The sequence below is a fragment of the Lagopus muta genome, chromosome 2, assembly GCF_023343835.1.
Source record: "Lagopus muta isolate bLagMut1 chromosome 2, bLagMut1 primary, whole genome shotgun sequence".
In the NCBI taxonomy this organism is placed as follows: domain Eukaryota; kingdom Metazoa; phylum Chordata; class Aves; order Galliformes; family Phasianidae; genus Lagopus; species Lagopus muta.
In genome coordinates, this window is record NC_064434.1 from 48,760,048 (window position 1) to 48,778,827 (window position 18,780).

Genomic DNA, 18,780 nt, shown 5'->3' on the forward strand with positions numbered 1-18,780 from the left:
ACTAAACTGGTATTCAAAGAAAGGATAGCTCTCCTAACAAAAAGATACATTCAATATTAGTGTGGAAGGTGTTTAAAGAGGAAGCCCTCCATGCAAAATCCTTAATAAAGCCATTACTTCTTCCTTCCACTAATTCAACTTTAATCTTGGACTTGCCTGCTGTCCATGACTTTTTGAAGCAGACTGCTCCCCACTTCTAAAACTTTAAGATAAAATGACAGTAACTGCCTAATGAACAGTTTGGGATCCAACTCACAACACAGGAAAAGCTTCCTTGGTGAATTTATTCAGCTACAGAGTAATTATGCACCACTTCTAGTACCTATCCAGACTACACTGTTCTATCACCTAGTATAGAATTATTAATAGACAATCTAGAAAATGTCATACAGTTGTACTCTAGGCTACTTTCCAAAAAGATGGGTGCTTTACACCTATGCAAAAGAATACTGAAACTCCTGAAGTCAGAACAGAGGAAAATTATACTGATGAGGTAGTATGCAAGAAACAGATGAAAGTCCTTACCACCACAATGCCATTTGTAGTAGAGAAGGAAAAAAAAATAGAGAGATTGTGAGCAGTGGGAATTTATATGTCTACTGAGAGAATTCTTAAAAGCACAGATGAAAAGGCCTGAACAGAACAGCATGCAAGAAGTGAGCAAGTCAAATTCTTGCAAAGAGTAAGTAATCTGCAGATACTAGAGAGGGTGTAGAGTGAGACTGCAGGGGAAGCTTCTGCTTAGCTGGTGACTGCTGGGATGTTCTTTACATACTTTTCTTGTGGTGGAGGTAGTAAAAAGAGGAAGTGGAAATGAAACAAAGTCCATGCTGACCACTAAGGTAAGTCTTAAGTATACGTAAAGAAAACTACCTCTGTCTCATATAATATTTTTCTTCACTGAGAGAACTCTGTTATCTGCTACACACTGAACAAACCCCAGTTCTCCTCCCCATCCATTTCATGATGTCAATAATCAGAAGTTATACCTGTTTTTTTGTTCTATTTGAATATTAGGTTTTATTTGCATGTGACTATGAAGTTCTGTAGTTAGTAAACCATTATCTATCTTAAAAGTCTACTTTTCATATTATCTCATGTGGGCATTGTGAAGGTAACATTCCTACACGATAAATACATTTTTTGAAATTTTAATGTAGACATGAAAAACGGGACAATGTGATAACTTATTTTCCACCTACAACCTACCTACCTACAAATGCTCAATTTCTCCTCCTTGCCAAAACCTATCATCTTATAGGACATAATTTCAATGAGAACCAGTGCAATTTATTAATTAATTTTACACACCTATTGCTATCTAATTTACTGTTATTTATTGACTCAACATCATGTTTGTTGCTTTGAAATATGGATTCAGAAAACAACTACTAATTGGTGCACAAATAGTTACATTCCTTAATTTCCTTAATTTCTTAAATAATACTTAGCAGTGACATAATGTAATACAGAAGAGAAAGCTGTTAGAATATTTACTTAGCTGCCTTTCCTGAGTAACTGGGATACAGCGTTTCTTCAAGAAAACCATGTTTGTTCTAAAATTCAGCCAACTTCAACAATGTCAAAACTTTACCTACACGGGTAAAAAGTGCAAGGCGGAACTGTCAGTCTTCTTTCATTCCATGCAATTGATCACTTCATTTTCTCAGCCATATTCACAAAGACAAAATACCTGTATACAGAGATTTATTTTTCATTTATTCACTTCTCATACACATGAATTATGCACTGTTGCTTCTAAAAAAATTAAAATAAAATCACTTCGTCAGGCCCATACAAAATACAAAGGTTTTAGGACTGTGATGCATGAATATGACAGTGATGCAATGATTTGCAAACAGGTTCTATGTATTTTAATGAAAAAATTTCAACAATCTGAATTCTGAATCTACTTTATGCAAAATAAAAAAGAAGCTATGCATGTGATCAGTCTGGGAAAATACTGTATTTTTAGGACATCCAATTTCAGAGAAGACATTTTGTAAAAACCATATTCTGAAAACCCTCCTTATTTATTTTACAGTATGTACATATACACAGCCTGACTTATTTTAGTGCATGTTTTTATATGAAATAATCAACATTCTTTTACTGAACGTAACCAAAGCTAGAAAATCTGTCATGCTTGATCTATGTGTTCTGCACTCTGATGTTCCTCATGTCTTTTAGCAGCATGGGTCTGTAGATCAGTTCCAAGCTTTCCATGTATTCTAAATAATCAGTCACTCGAAATCCATGGAGTGCTTCTTCCTGTACAAACAGAAGCAGAAAATTAGCTCAGAAAATAATATCCATTATTAAAATTTAAAGAATTACAGGCTGCTAAAGAGAGTTAATTTTCTACTGCTTACAGTACAATACACACATTTTAATACATTTAATTTAAAAATTAAGCATATCTGCTCCTGGACAGTACCTTCCAATTAACCTCATGGAAACAAATATTATTCATCTTATTTTTGGAGAGCATGAGATATAATGATTTATAATGAAAACAAAGTGAGCTTTAAAAAAGCAAAGTCAGGTATTAAAATATTATTTTTAAAGACTTTTGCACCTGCATATGGTATAGTGAAGTTTATTAATGTGACTTTTGTATCCAATTATGTTCTCAGTAAAACCAGTAATGCTATGTACTGTTTTTATAAACAATAATAAAGATGAATGTTAAGTAAAAACAGAATAAATAATTCTGCTTGACAAGACAGTCAAGATGGGTTTATTGAGGCAGCAGGTTACAGTGTTCTTGGTTCACATGTGGAAATCATGAAGCTACCCATTTTCATAATTTCCGGAAAGGATTCAAAAAAGTCCAAGCAATAAATTTAAAATTCAGTTAATGTGGAAACTTCAAGGTATCTCAGAAGGATCAGAACTGTGAGTATCCCAACCCAGCCAAAAGACAAACCCAGAAAGGAGAAAAATGTGTTCATTGACAATTCATTGTTCGTACTTTCTTCTTGGCACAGAGGAAAGGCAAAATACAGAGTAACAGAAGATGATCTTTATGAGCTTTTCATCTGTATTTTGTCACTAGGAGAACATGTTAAAAACACTCTTTCAAGTCTCAGGCATAACATCATCTGAATTGACAGCAAAGTTGTCTCCAAGTTCTTTAAGTGCAAATGAAAATACACTTATATTTCAAAAAAAAAAAAAAAAAACATTTGTTTTTAATTTTACTAGCTAGCTATAACTAGCTCTTGTCTGGAAGAGAGGTCAGCCACTGAAATGGGCTGCCCAGGCAAGGTGGTTGAGTCACTGTCCCTGGAGGTATTCAAGAATTGTGTAGATGTGGTACTAAGGAACACAGGGAACATGGTGGGCAATATTGATGGTAGGTGGACGGCTGGACTGGATGATCTTGGAGGTCTTTTCCAGCTTTAATGATTGTATGATTCTATGATTCTACTCATTAGGTAATAGCAACAATGGTGAACTGCTGTCAAATCATCTTTTCGTGACATATAATGCATGTGAGACATTTAAAAACAAATTACTATCAATTCTTGTAAGGAAAACAGGCAGATGAACCTGTTCATAGAGCAAATGATCACTGCTAGTAAGACGTTCAAGCTGCGACACTGCTTAAGAAAACATAAAATTAATATTCCAGGGGCTTGTTTTTTCTGTTTGAAACTTGGTTTATCTTCCTAGAGTAGTTTAAATTTCCACTTACAAGGGAATTGCTCCACTAGAATAATCAACATTTGTGAATGTTGTGCAGAGAGATCACAGGCTAAGACGTAAATCTAAATTTGCGTATTTCAACAAAAGGACAGTTCTCAAATGCCTCTGCCAGTATTAAACCCAGGTAAACCCATACTGAAATACACACTACATCTGGAATTGCATAAAATGACAGAGTAACTTTTTTCTTCTTTGAAATAAATTAAGAGCTATCAAAAGGAAGATTAGAATGAAAGTGTATCACTAACTCCTCTTTTTCTGCAGTTCTCTCAATGGGTTGTAAATACTCCAGTACTACATTAATATAGGGCACTTATCATCAATCTAACAGCACCATGACAAATTTCTAGCCTGTCTACACTATAGGTGACAGCGTGCAAACTGTATTACATAATTCACATCAACTATGCCAACAAGATTAAGTTGTTTTTAAGCTTGTACATTGATCAAAAACACTCAAACAAAATGATGTACTCATTAGACTGTATACCAAACATTTTTAAGAAAAGTGGCTTAGTTTATGCATTATTCATATTCAGAATACTTTGATTGGAAGGTACCTACAAAGATCATCCAATCCAACTGCCTGACACTTCAAGCATGTTACTGAGGGCATTGTCCAAATGCTTCCTGAATGTGAACAGGCATGAGGCATCAATCACCTCTCTAGGAAGCCTAGCTCCAGCATTTGATCACCCTCATGGTAAAGGAGTTTCCTCTGTAAACTACAGCTAGCTCAGCTTTCTGCTGTTCCTGCCCTGCCAACAAATGACCAGGAGCACAGCACAGCACCTCCCTCTGCTTCCCCATCTTGGGGAGCTGCAGAGAGCAATGAGGTCAGCTCTTGGCCTCTTCTTCTCCAGATGGGACAACCCAATGTCCTAGGCCTCTCCTCACAGGACACACCATCCAGCCCTGCTATGAGCTTTGCCCTCTTGCCCTCTTTTAGATGCATTCAAGTACCTTAATATCACTCAATATTTAAAAACATAAGATGTACGCTGATCAGAAGACCATGATGCAGAGACATAGCTCTTACAGTAACTCTGACTGGAAAAAAAAAAAAAAAAAAGGTAAAAAACACCTAAGAATATCTCAGGAAGAAGACTTCTGTCAGCTGCTATGATGCCAATAAAAGGAAAATTTTGAAATATAGTACTTGTACTAGTGACGACACTAAGTTTATGAATTACTTCGGTCAGTGACAACATTGTTCATGGGAGACGGAGAACCTCCTTTCTCAGTCATCTGTAGGAAATATATGGAGTCTTGTGTCATTCAGAACATAAGCATATTTCTGCATGTGAATCTGCCTGTCATGTTAAAAAAAAAAAAAAAAAAAAAGCAGAATGGTTTTCACTTTGTCTATTCAGCTTTTTTTTTTTTATTTTTCACTCCTGGTTTAACAACTGCATCTACCAATGCAGCTCAGCTTATCTTGATTCTTTGAGTATCATTTAAGAAACAGGCAGAAAATAACTGCTTTAGATGAAGAAGCATACTCATTTCCAGTACAGAGAACTTTGTTTCTCTTCAACGACTGGAAAAAAAAATCACAAAGAAATCCTTACTTTAAGAAAAACCTGGAGATCTTGGGCTTCAGTGTGCCTCAGGATGTCTTGCTGTAGGTGTCTGAACACAGAAATACACATATAAACCTGATAGTCAGGACCGAGGAAAATACATGTGGCGATGTAATGACAGATCTCACTCCAGTCCATGTAATTCCAGAAACACTGAGTTATCCATTGTAGGCAAATCTAGATGACAATGAAATTATGTATAATTATATCACTCTAGGCATTCAGTCTAGGTAATTAATCAGCATTATCTTGTAACTTTTCTATAACACAGCCTTTTTCTCCTTTAACATTAACCTACTTATAAAAGGAAAAGGGATGAAAATACAGAAGAGGCTGAGAATCACTGTATTTGCTTATTTTTAAATCACAGACTCGAATAGCATTTCACTATTATATTCTTCTTTCTTTGGAACAGAAATAAGCTCTCTTATTATGGTGAGAGAGCTATGCTTTAGCAATCTAATTCCTTGTTGCATGAAACAGTTTATGCTTCAACAAGATTGTAGTCTACACAATGCTCCATAAATTATATTCCGCATTTTTAAAGCACTACTTACTGTAGTAAGCAGGAAAAAGTTATCACTACAGAATTTATCTGTAATGTTATCTCATTAGTATAGAAGAGTTTTCTTTTGTTTTTTTAACCTGACTTTAAAGTAGCCTTTATAAGATGAATTTTGCTTTAATATCAACTGATCTGCTTTCTACCTGAAATTTTTCACTTCCTTCCCATGGAAAACACAGAAAATTATTCTGAGGGATAAGATATTCTAATTATTTTTAATGATACATAGGAGTTTCTAATATCTCACCTTTATCAGATTTTCTGGATGAATATGTAATGGAAGATCATTAGCTGCAGCACATTTTACAAAAGTCAGCTGAAATCTATGTTAAAATACTTTAAGTCACTGTACATTCAACATTCTCTCATGCTGTTTTGTAAACACCACACGGGTGCTGCACAGGAAAAAAAAAAGCAGTAGATCCAACTTAAATTCTGAATTTCGATTTTGTGGATTTGTCCCACAAGAGAAGTTGACGATACCTTGTTATGTCATCATTTACCTGGGATGGAGTGAAACCAGACATGTGGAAGGCAGAGAAGACAAGCGGCAACTCAGCTTTCAGCAGCATCTCAATGTAGTGAGCACTGCAAAAGTAGACTGGATGGATGCCAGATTCCACTGTGGCAATAGGCAGGTGCACCTAATTAAAAACAACATTGAGAAAAAAAGATCAGATCACAGACATGTATAACTGTAAAATCCCTTTCTGAGAATAACGTATAAGAATATATGGATTTACTCGTATGATAAGTCATCTCAATTATTTGAAAGGTAAGAAATAAAATAAACAAATAGAGAAAAAGATGATGTTATCAGCTAGAAAAACATGTTAAGCTAAGAAAAATCCAAAGTTAGAAACTCTTATACATCCTGACTACTTGTTTGCATTAGCAATTTAAACCTTTACTGCACATATGCTTTAATTTTCAAAGAAAGTATGGAGAAAACGTTACTGTTTTTTAAACAAATACTAATTTTTATTGTTTTTTTTTTTTGCCATTTTACTGGTGGATAGAAAGTGGAAATTCTATGGTATTTACTGTTGATTCCTATATGCATGCCTTTTTTTTTTTTTTTTTTTTTTTTTTTCCCCCAGCAAGCACAGCTGGTATAAGTGAAATTCTGTTTTGTGCTACAAAAGAAACAGAGGTTAGCCATATATTTGTCAGTGTTCGGTTTCTAGCTAATGAATCTTTGGCTAATGCAAGAAGGTTAATGTACATCCTTTGGAGCTTTCCACCTTTCTTAGGCAGGCAGCATTATAGCCTAATGGGTGCACAGTACTCATTCATGTTTTGGCATTTTATTTTAATTTACATTGTGAAAATTATACAAATAGGCTAATTATTCAATTTTCTCTTTGTTTCTTCAAGATGTGAAAGAGACATCATGTAAGTATTGAGAATGAATGTTAGTACTGCAGCAACCCTGCAATGCTGCTTAGATCTTGTACAGAAGACAAGTTTGTAGTACTAATGATGTTCAGCACATATTCACATAACGAAGCAAAACTGCATTCTGTTAGCAGGTTCAAGGCTGGACTCAGTGTTGTGAGTGGACCAATAGAGTTATTTCTCATGAAAAGACTCATCATTTCACATTCACAGAGAATTACATATAGAAAAAATGCAAAATACAGAACTCACAGATGACACATGCTTTGTAGTTTATGGTCAAAACATTCAAGCCAATGTGACAGTGCACAAAATCAAGCTGAAAGGGTTTTGGTTTACATAGATGATGCCATAATATCTAATCAAATATTAAAATCATGCTACAAATTTGATTCAAAAATATTAATAATTTCAAATTATAAAGCATTCAGAATTTGGGCAGTAATAACTTTTCAAAGTAACTAAATACGTTTTAGTGGTTTTATCCATAAAACTGAATTTTACTGAAAAAACTAATGGATGAACTTGCACACTATTAAAAAAAGGTAATTAACACACACACACAAAAATGCCACTTAGCCTTCACGCCGCATTTAATGGTGCTACAAGGTTTATCTTACTGCCATCTTTAAAAATTCAGTAACACTGCCTTGCCATCAGTCCACCTGTACTTTCAAACAACCATTTAAGTGAATGTCAAATCTGTATTTTTCTGAGATTTTTTTTTTCCATGTCACACATTCAGCTAGAGATCTTTAATGAAAACTTAAAGCAATAAAATATAATAATAATAAAAAAACACAACACTTGAGGAAATTGGTGAAGTCTCCTTTTTAAATTTGCCCTTCAGAAAGAATTAACTTTTACATTCTTACAGACATATGCAGTCTTGGTATCCAAAGAAACGCTGAAACAAGAAGATGAGAAAATTGCTGAAGAAATGTTAGAGTTTTCTCTCCATCCCCTGACATTATGAGGAACACAGAAGATGCAAACCAGTCATAGCCAGGATAGTGTCCCTGCAAACAGCCTGCATTTTCTCAGTTAAGGAACTCAGGCAAAGAACTCTGCATTGCCACTCAGGAATTGCAGACCTCCTCCCTCAGGTCCAAACAGAACTAAGAGCTGGCTTGTTATAGATGTTACAGGGGAATAGAGCTGCACAGAAAACAGCTTCTAGAGGCACACCTGTCTCTACAGATAAAATAAGAGGATTATTCGAGCTATTTTCCCCGTAGTCTACTTTTTTTTTCTCCAGTCTGCAAGTAACTGAACCAAATCAGCAAAAGAAAAGAAAACCCAAGAGAAATCTGTAAATACAAAACCATTACATCAAAACAAGTGTGCCTACAGTATGGAAACTAAGAATGGTGGAGGAGGAAAATGGGAATTGAAAAGATTAAGGGAGAAAAAAAAAAGAAAAAAAAAAGAAGAAATACTGTCAGAAAAGAGTTTAATTATATTGTGACCAATACGCATGAAGTGTACTTCAAAAGTTAAATTAAGTCTAATGGTTGAAGAAAAAAACTTATTGGAAAGGGTTATCTTTGTTATGACTTCTGACATTTTTAGATCTTCTATGGAACATTTTTTTTTATTATTAAAACATTCTTGCTGATCAAATTATAGGCACAGATTATTACACAGGAAATATCAATAACACTGTAGACACTGTGGAAACACCACAAATATTTATTAATGCTCAAAGGTGTTTTGTTCCAGACTCCTTACCACAGATGGAAAGATGTGTAACAAAATTGAATGAAACACAATTTTAACAAAAAAAGGTACAGATGGCAAAAGGTTTTATAGTGCATTGAGTGTGCATTTTACATTTTTAAATCTGCATTTTTTCTGTTCATGCAGTATTTATTACACATACATCAAAAGCCCAGATTGAATGTTCAAATTCTACTGCCATTAAGAAAGGATACGAAGTGAGGATACCACAGCTCTCTGCTGTTGTTTCAGAAACTGCTCACAATTCATTAACACGAAGCATAGCTCATTTTCAGCATGTTCTTTTAGCAAGTTCAGATGTTTTCCATATCTAACACAGAAAGTTAAAAACTGAAATTTAGATTAAATACATTTATAAAATTCTAAAACAAAACCAAAACTCTTATTTAATAGGCCTGTAAAAGATAAGAAGTCATAGCACTGATCATCAAAAACAGGATACAGAAGATGTATGAAAATGGTTTAATAAAAGCTACTATCCTTCATTTAGGAAGGACATACCCCAAACACTTTATACTAGGTGTTAGAATTCCTCACCTAAATTCTGCTTCATTCAAAATTTCAGAAATTGTGGTGGGAAGGAGCAAGAACTCTAGTGATACGCTTTCATGATTCCCTCTCCTCATGTATATTGTTCAGAATTCCATCTATTTTATAGGTAATTACTGGCACCATAATTGAAATATTAATGCTATAGATAACAATCTGTGGAAGTACATACACATTAACTTTTCCATCATCACAGCTCTGCAAAGTACCAGCCAAGCAATACATGTTAATGACATGTAACTAAGCTGAGCTAAACAGAACCCTTTATAGAAGCAACGTGAAGAGGAAAAAAACCCCACATAACTCAAGATAATGTAATTTAAGCAGTAAATCTTACTAACAAGTTACAATTAACCTTTGCAACAATCACAGATAATAAGCTACATAATATGTAAAGATAATTTAATTAGTACTAATAGCTTTTTCATTTTAAAAGTTAGAATTCATTTTCTCAAAAGATAATCTTTAGATTTAGATGGTATTGCTTTAACAGAGTTAAAGGATTAAATATCATTAAAGTCACCACATGAAAATCAAACAAATTCTAGAAACAGTGGGTAAATATTTTAATGTACCTGACTGTCATTTCAATACCAAGCTGCTGCACCGATGAAAGGTTTTCTTTCTTCACATCTGCATCTGTGGCTAAAACAAAAGAAAAAAAATGTAATAAAATATTATATAATATATGATTTTAACTAAATATTAATGTAAAGCTTGTATGTATGAATACCAATTTTGGAGAACTGTTTCATATTTGAAGTGAGTTGAATATTGTTTGCAGTGGAAGCATTAAGAAACTGTATTCTTCAGACACTCATTTTTTTTAATTAAAAGCAGTTTCTTGACAAGAAAGTGTCCACTTTTAGTATGGTTATGAGCTTTAAAGCATGATGAGAACAAACATCTTTTTCAGACCCATTTCTTGGCAGAGCTTCATACCTTCTTGCCAAGAAATCAGACAATGCAACGTTTTTTATTTGCTTTCTTCTATCCCAGTGGCCTTAAAAGTATCCTGTAAAGCCAGTATCCTGTAAAGCCAGCCTTATTAACAAAGTTCAACGTTGATATTAATCTATTTATAGCTGGCTGATTTAAAAAAATCTTATATTTCCTTGAACTTTTTTTTTTCACACACTGTAGTGCAGACCTGTTTCTCACATCCTTGAACTAAAAAATGAAGTTAGACAAAAATTAATAAATCATGAAATAAACTGTGTTAGTAAAATTTTCTCAAAAAAAACCCCAAAAACTAAATATAAAAGACAGGGTTGTGTCTCATCTGTGTCCACATCTCAGTGAAGATAACTAGACTTCAAAAAAAAACATCAATCCAACAATACTATGAGTTAAATTTTGAGGGCTTAAACCTTTAATATAATTCTTTCAGACAAAATATAATAAAAATAAAAGAAGACTTCAAAAAAAATTAAGAAGTCTGATATTGTTAAAAACGTAAACATATACAACAGCAGAAGTTAAAATATATTCATGCAAGTGATAAATGTGAAAGTCTGATTACCATTAAGAAGATTACATTTGATATGCATTTTTTCTCTATCTTTTCCATCAGATAGAGAAATTAAATGGAAGGATTTCCTGTCTACCCATTCAGGTAAACACCAGGTTCCTGGTAAGCAAACAGGGACTAACATAAAATATTTACAGGTTAAGGGAAGAAATTAAGCCTCTGATTAGAAAGGTCAAAGAAAACAAAGACACATTGATGCTAGGTTTCTTGAATGAAACAATACTACAAAATTACAGTTGACAATGAAACAATAAATTTGAGCAGAGGAAGTCTGATAAGAAAAAAAAAAACAGAAAAATAGTATCACAAACTGAATGGAAGATAATGATCTAACTGTTAAGGTCCTGAGAAATTAACCTTTTTCTTTTGACCAAGATGTTTACACATAAGAAAAATCAAGTGAATCTTTCAGTAAGATAAATTTATTCAATAAACTGATAAGTCTGAGATATTAATGGCAAGTCCAAGGTTTTGTTTTTTTACCTCAGAAGTTCAAGTATGCTATGCATAACCTACCACAATATTTGAAAGAATATATATAAAATCACATGGAATGTCGGTGACAATGCTGTGGAGATGTATGAAACACTCCTTATGTTTTTACAGGTTCTATTCCAAGCTGCCTTTTTACTCAAGCTGCAACTACCATACTAGCAGCCAATTAACTTCCAGGTTCCTACTTGCAATTGTGAATATCAGAGCTATATTATATCCTAGAAGCCATGATGGAAAAAAAACAAGGGGGAAATATGAATAAGGATACTATCACTAAATAGCTAATTCAGTCCAGGCATGACCACATTGAATGGCAGAAGAAAAGGAGACAGTATAACAACCCCTGAACTGCAAGTAAGCTCTGCCTCCACTTCGAGATTTACTCCTTTGAGTGGAAATGTTGGAGCTAGTATTGGAGTCCAGCAATGGTGTGATAAGGAACAGCCACACAGGAGCACGCTACCTGAGCCACTGTTTCCATTCTGTAACAGCTTACAAGAAGCAGTGAGTGCTTATTTCTTATTAACATTACAAGAACACAACTGATTTCATTGATCTTTATTGCCTTTTTTTTTTCCCCGCTCTGTTCTAATAATTCCTTCGTTGCTGAAAAGACTTTTCTTCTTTGATTTTTTTTTTCCCTTTGATTTTGCCCTGTTTTGCAAAAGAAGATAAAATTACCATGGAGTTTGGACTGAATCATTTTTTTGATATGCAATAACTCATCAAGGCAAAAACTTGCTTTTGTGCACCAGTGTACGCGATATAAACACAGCTCTGTACGCTACACAGTTGACTTACCAGCAATTCACAGCTAAAAATATGAACTCGTAAACTGTGGTTCTTTCTCCTGTGTCTTAAGTTTTGATTTTCCATTTTGCTTTCCAATTAACAGACTGGAAAGATTAGGAAAACTTCCTATCGATTAAAAACTGGACCTAGAAACCTTAAATGCTCCATTAAGCTTAACAAACTACTGTTTTAAGAGTAAATATGAAGATATGCATGTTGCAGTATGTGGTCTAAAGCTGACTAGCAAGATTACAGGAATACATTGTGACTGCACTACTGAAATGATGTTCATGACACTACAGATTTCATTTCACTTTCAACTCATTAGACAGATGCTTATTAATACATTTGATAATGAACTCCTGAAAAACAGTGAGTTTCTTAACAAAAGGTATAATGGATGAATTTTCTAAACTAAAATGCCATTTATTGTCAAAAAAAGGACAAAACATCTCTCTGAACTGTGATTTTGGTAAGAACATGATACAGAACTGTGACTATTATTAAACAGAATTAATATGCATTAGCAACTTCTTTGCATTTATTGAATGAAATAAAAATCTATGCCAAAAAGGATTTTAACACTTACTTTAAAAATACGGCAAAATGGAAATTAATACAAATCAAAACTTTTGACATGAAGGATGTCAGAATTCCATGCATTTCTTTAGAAGCTATAAAGCTTTACAATATAAAAATTAGTAATAAAAACCAGAAGTTGATTTTGTTTCTTATTCTAAAATGCATTAATTCAACAGCAGTAGGCATGGACAATATTAAAATTTAAATGATTCATTTTGTTTAACCTTGCAATCACACTTTACATTAGCAACCTACCATGCACCCTTGAGAAACTAATCAAGATAAATACAGGTATTCCTGTTATCAAAATTGTCTTAGAAATTCATTATTTAATACAATCTTCATTCAAAAGAGAAGATGCTTCCCTTGAGACACCAATGATTGCGAACTATTAATTGCCAGAGATAACTATGAATAAAAAAAACCATCAACACGACACGTGAAACAAAAATGTAGAATATTATATTTTTCTACACTAAGGAAGTATTTCATCCAATCATAGAATTTTTAGAGTTGGAAGCAACTTTAAAGGTTATCTTGTCAACTGCCCTGCAATGAACGGGGACATTCACGGTTGAATCAGAATGCTCAGCCCTCACACTGAAAGTCTCCAGGGATGGGGCATCCACCACACCTCTGGGCAACCCATTCCAGTGCCTCACCACCCTCACTGTAAAAGACTTTTTCCTTACACCCAAGCTAAATCTACCCTCTTTAAATTTGAAACTATGTCCCCTTTGTCCTGTCATCACAAACCCTGCTAAAGAGTCTGTCCCATTCTTTTCTGTACGTCCCCATTAGATATGGAAAGGTCACTACCAGGTCACCTCAAAGCCTTCTCTTCTCCAGGCTGAACAGACTCAGCTCTCTCAGCCTGTTCTTGCAGGGGAGGCTTCCATTCCATGGGTTATTTTTGTGGCCCTTCTTGGGATGCACTCCAACAGATCTGTGTCTCTCCTGTATTGAGGACTCCATATCTGAACACAGTACTCTAGATAAGGCCTCAAAAGTGCACAATAGAGGAACAAGATCACCTCCCTTGACCTGCTGGATGAGCCCAGAATACAGCTGGATTTCTGGGCTGTGAGGGCACATTGCTGGCTCATATCCAGCTTCCTACCCACCAGTACCCCTAGATCCTTATCAGCAAAGCTGTACTCAATCCTTTCATCCCCCAGCTTGCATTGGTAGTCAATACTGCCTCAACCAAAGTGCAATACCTTGCACTTGGATTTATTATACCTCATGCAGTTCACCTGGGCCCACTGATCAAAGCTGTCTAGGTCTCTCTGAATGGCATCCCATCCCTCTTGTGTATCGACTGCATCCCACAGCTTGGTGCCACCTGCAAACTTGCGGTCAATGCCATTGATGAAGATATTAAAGAGTATTAGTCACAGCACTGACCCCATGGGGAACCACACATCACTGATCTTCATCCAGACACTGAGTCACTGACCACCACTCTCTGAACTCGATCTTGCAGAACTCTTCATCCATACAGTCAACATCAGAGAAAGCCACTAGGTTGTTCAAGCAGGATTTTCCCTTGGTGAAGCCATGCTGATACACCCATATCACTTCCCTGTCTTCCCTGTGCCTTAGTGTAGCAACCAGGAGGATCTGCTACACAATCTTTCTCAGCACAGATGAGACTGAGACAGGTCAGTAGTTGCTGGGGTCATCATTTTTACACTTCTTAAAAATAAGTGTGATGTCTTCTTTCCTTTTTTCCCAGGAGAAATTTTACCTGTCTGCCATGACTTTTTCAAATATCAATGAGAGTGGTTTGGCAACTACCACAGCCAATTCCCTTCGGATTCTGCGATGCATATTATCATGACCCAATGACTTGTGGATGTTCAGGTTCCTCAGTTAGTTACAAACCTGATCGTCCTTTTTACCAGGAGGGACGTTCCTTCCCCAATCCTCTACTTCCAAAACAATAATTTGAGGGTTCTGTGATGAGCAATTATCAGAGAAGATTATTGTTACCAGCCTGCCTGTGTCACTCACTAGGGGAGGATATGCCCTCCTGTACTTTTTTTTCTGAACCTATAGAAACCTTTCTTGATCTTTGTACTCCTTGTGAGGTTTAGTTCAAGTTAGGCCTTGGTTTTCCTGACCCCATCTCTACACAGCCTAGCAGCCTCTTTATACTCTTCCTATGGTACCTGTGTCTGTTTCCACTGCCTGTGCACTTTCTTCACGCTCTTCAATTTGACAAGCAGGTCCTGGTTCAGCCACACTGGTCTCTTGCCTTCCTTTCCTGACAGCTCACTGTGCTACTTCATTTCTATTTATTTCTCTTTATCACTTTCAAATCTGCCTCTTGTTTTGTTGCAAATTCCTTTCCTTCGTTGTCATGCCTTCCCAAAAGATTAGGAAGAACACGAAAAACAGGATAAAGAGAAGACAGGGACCAATTCTTTATGCAATCCCAGGTGTTTTCTTCCCTCACAGGCTTGACAGATCAGTTGCATTAATTCTGGTCATATACTTCAAAATGTGCAGTACTTCCTCAAAGTTTTGTAGAATTCAAGAGCATTAGAATAGATATAATGCAAAGCATGATTTGCAAAGGCAATTAAATACGATAATCAATCTATAGCTACAGACACTTCAGACTGAGTTAAGTAGCGCACAGTCCAATCCTTCCTGATGAGACTAGACTTCAATACATCAACTTGTCACACTTTACAACTCATCTGAAAGGTTTTCTTACTTGTTTTCCCTCTTACCAGAAAAAGAAGCTGAATCAAAATGTGGCTGAGTCAGAAGATGGGCTGTATTGAATTACATTCACATTGAAATGACTAGATGCCAAGCTGAAACAGCTTTTCAGCATATTTCATACATGTATGGACTTTAGGTAATAATTTATTCCTGTGTAACTGCTGTCACCACAAAGAAACTATTGGCTTCCCTTTTGTGTTAAGGGGAAAAAACTTACTAAAACTGTTATTTATAGTATTGACTTTTCTTTTTTCTCTCCTTAGTGCTCAGGCCAAATCTTTTTATGGCTATATAAATAACCATTGCACAGTGCTAGTTTTTTTTTTTTTTAACTTCAATGACAGCAAGAACTGTTAGTTTTCTTTGTTTGGATGGAAATTACTTTTGATTCACAGGAGCCATGTAAGTAACAGTACTACAAACAGTTAATGAAAATCCCATGGTGGTCACAACTTCCTGCGTAATTTCTGTATGTGCTTCCAGAATCTTTACAAAGTGCAGGTTTTTCTCTGCTATCAGATCTCTGTTATGTGGCTTTGTCCATATAAATGGACAGAATCGTGAAATAGAGAAAATGTTTTATTTAATTAAAAATTACCTTTTCTCTTACTTTTCTTCTTATTTAAGTTCAAGGAGGGAAGGCTCAGATTGGCTGTCAGGGGGAAGTTATTTACAGAGAGAGTGGTGAGGTGCTGGAACAGGCTGCCCAGAGATGCTCCACCCCTGGAGGTGTTCAAGACCAGGCTGGATGGGTCCTGAGCAAACTGGTCTAGTACTGGATCTGGAAGTTGGTGGCCCTGCCTGTGGCACTTTGGAACTTGATGATCCTTGGGGTCTCTTCCAACCTAAGCCATTCTCTGATTCTTCATCAGGTATCTAGACATTGACACTGTCAGTGGGCAGGTACAGAAGGAGTTGGTGTAAGACGCTGTGCTTTGTCGGTATCTATCTTCTCTTCTGATAGCCTTATGAAAGCTATTTGAAAACATTTTATGGAGTTGGAGTAAAATAGAAATCCTACACTTCTCACTACACTCTCTTCTGCCATTTTGCTACTGTTATTTGATGGCGTCATCTGCTTCACAAAAATCACTCATCTAGAGCACTTCTGAGAGCCTGAATCTCATACTCATTATCTGAATTGTCTATTAAAAAAATCCTTTTTCAAAGGAAAATTAATCGGACTTAAACTACGAATGGAGAGAGAGACAGTGGCTCCTCATCAGTGCTAAGTAATCTCAAGTATATTTCCACCTTGACTTCTGAAAGCATCTGTTAAACCACAAGAAAGACTGCTTGTCATAACAACAGAAGATCAAAATATTTATATCTAGAATTTCTTCTCTGAATATTACTCATCATAAACACTCAACCTATTTTTGGCAGCAACATCATTAAGAATGAAATGTTTATTCATTTCAGTTACATATGAACTAGCAAAGGGCTAATGCTTTTTGCTAGCAGCATCCATTTTAAAGAAGTGTATTCAACAAATAATGCAGGATGAAGGAAACAATGCTCTTCTTTCTCCTTCCATTTGAATCCATTTTGTGGTGCTGTCCTGTATTTCTGAGTCACTACTCCTGAGAAACTTCCTGTCAACGTTTTTGAAATTTCTCAGTTCATCATCCAATTCACTTGATCCTTAGAAAACTAAGTTTACTGAGTGGTAAAAAGCTCCTACGAGGTTTTGTTCAGCCTGAGAATTAAGCCTCAACTAGAGGAGGAACATAGCATTACACCTGCTTTATGGCTAACACCTGAAATACCTGAGATTCTGTTACTTCAGCTGTTTCAGAGATAAAGTTGAGTGGAGAATTCAACTGCAAGGTCATCCACAAAACAAGCAATACTAAAAGAACAGTTAACTCTGAAAGGTCACAGCATGCTTTAGTTCAGGAGGTCTGGAACACGTGATGGAGACTATGACATTAACAGGTTAGATGACTCTGCAGTTGAAATTCTTTAAGAAATGGTTTGTTGGAACCTTGAGAAAACTAATACATTTCTACGAAACATTTCTGTTTCAATCACAGAATCACAGAATGGACAGGATTGGAAAGGCCCTCGAGGATCATGAATCTACAACCCCCACATTTAATACTAGACTAGGCTGCCCAGGGCCCCATCCAATCTGGCCTTGAACACCTCTAGGGATGGGGCATCCACAACCTCTCTGGGCAGCCTGTTCCAGCACCTCACCACTCTCTCTGTAAAGAACTTCCCCCTGACATTCAACCTAAATCTTCTCTCCCTCAACTTAAAACCATTTTCCCTTGTCCTGCAGTTATCTACCCTTCCAAAGAGTTGATTCCCCTCCTGTTTGTAAGCTCCTTTTAGGTACTGAAAGGCTGCAACGAGATCACCTCGCAGCCTTCTTTTCTCCAGGCTGAACAAGCCCAGTTCCCTCAGCCTGTCTTCATAGGGGAGGCAAATTGTTAAGTATTAAACTTGGAAAAGAGGATGGACAGAATTCATTAAGGTATAACATACATACTGTATGTTACCTTCCTCATATGAATCCACATCACAGTAGCATCAATGCTGCTATCAAAAAAGTAAACTTTAAGATTTGTGTTACTGTTTACAATTAAATACTGCAAATGCAAAGTGGTTTATCAGTTACTTTTCCCTCTTCCTTATCTTCAAAATGATAACAACTCAAACTAATTTGATTTTTCCATATTTGCAAGTTTTATAACAGACTGAAATCCTGAGGGATTCCACAGCAGATGCATGACTGTGCTATTTTAATTACAGCTACCTAAGGGTTTAGAAACCTTTTTTTTTTTTTTTAAAAGATGATTTATTTTTCATTTTAAGGAATACGATAACCACTGAGTATTTTTGCTTTTTACTGACAAACTGGATCCACCTCCATGACTATTGTGGCTTTCTTCATTAAAATTACACAACTGTTAGATACTGTTTCTCCAGACCTCAATTTGTTCAAGAGAGAATGGTGAACACATCCAACTGCCAAACACATTTGGCTTATTTACATATGGAGTTAGAAAGATGTATCAGGAAAAACAGTTTACTTTTTAACAACTCATTAGCTCTGCCTAATTCAGAACAATATCTCTAACAGCAGCTTA

At 35.6% G+C, this 18,780-nt stretch overlaps 1 protein-coding gene across 6 annotated transcripts in view; it reads right to left on the reverse strand.

The window, feature by feature from the left end:
- Nucleotides 1-1,700: 1,700 nt before the first annotated feature.
- TBC1D32 (TBC1 domain family member 32) overlaps nt 1,701-18,780 on the reverse strand; it is a 79,586-nt gene continuing 62,506 nt past the window's right edge. For 5 of the 6 annotated variants that reach the window (XM_048935684.1, XM_048935683.1, XM_048935680.1 and 2 more), the window contains 6 exons: nt 10,122-10,191; nt 9,192-9,307; nt 8,133-8,287; nt 6,363-6,503; nt 5,283-5,471; nt 1,701-2,271 (listed from right to left, as the gene is read on the reverse strand). In XM_048935684.1, the coding sequence (XP_048791641.1) occupies nt 2,152-2,271; nt 5,283-5,471; nt 6,363-6,503; nt 8,133-8,287; nt 9,192-9,307; nt 10,122-10,191 (791 nt within the window). In that variant the 3' untranslated portion in view covers nt 1,701-2,151. Of the gene's footprint in view, nt 2,272-5,282; nt 5,472-6,362; nt 6,504-8,132; nt 8,288-9,191; nt 9,308-10,121; nt 10,192-18,780 lie in introns of those variants that run through there. The other variant, XR_007374985.1, reaches the window with a different exon arrangement.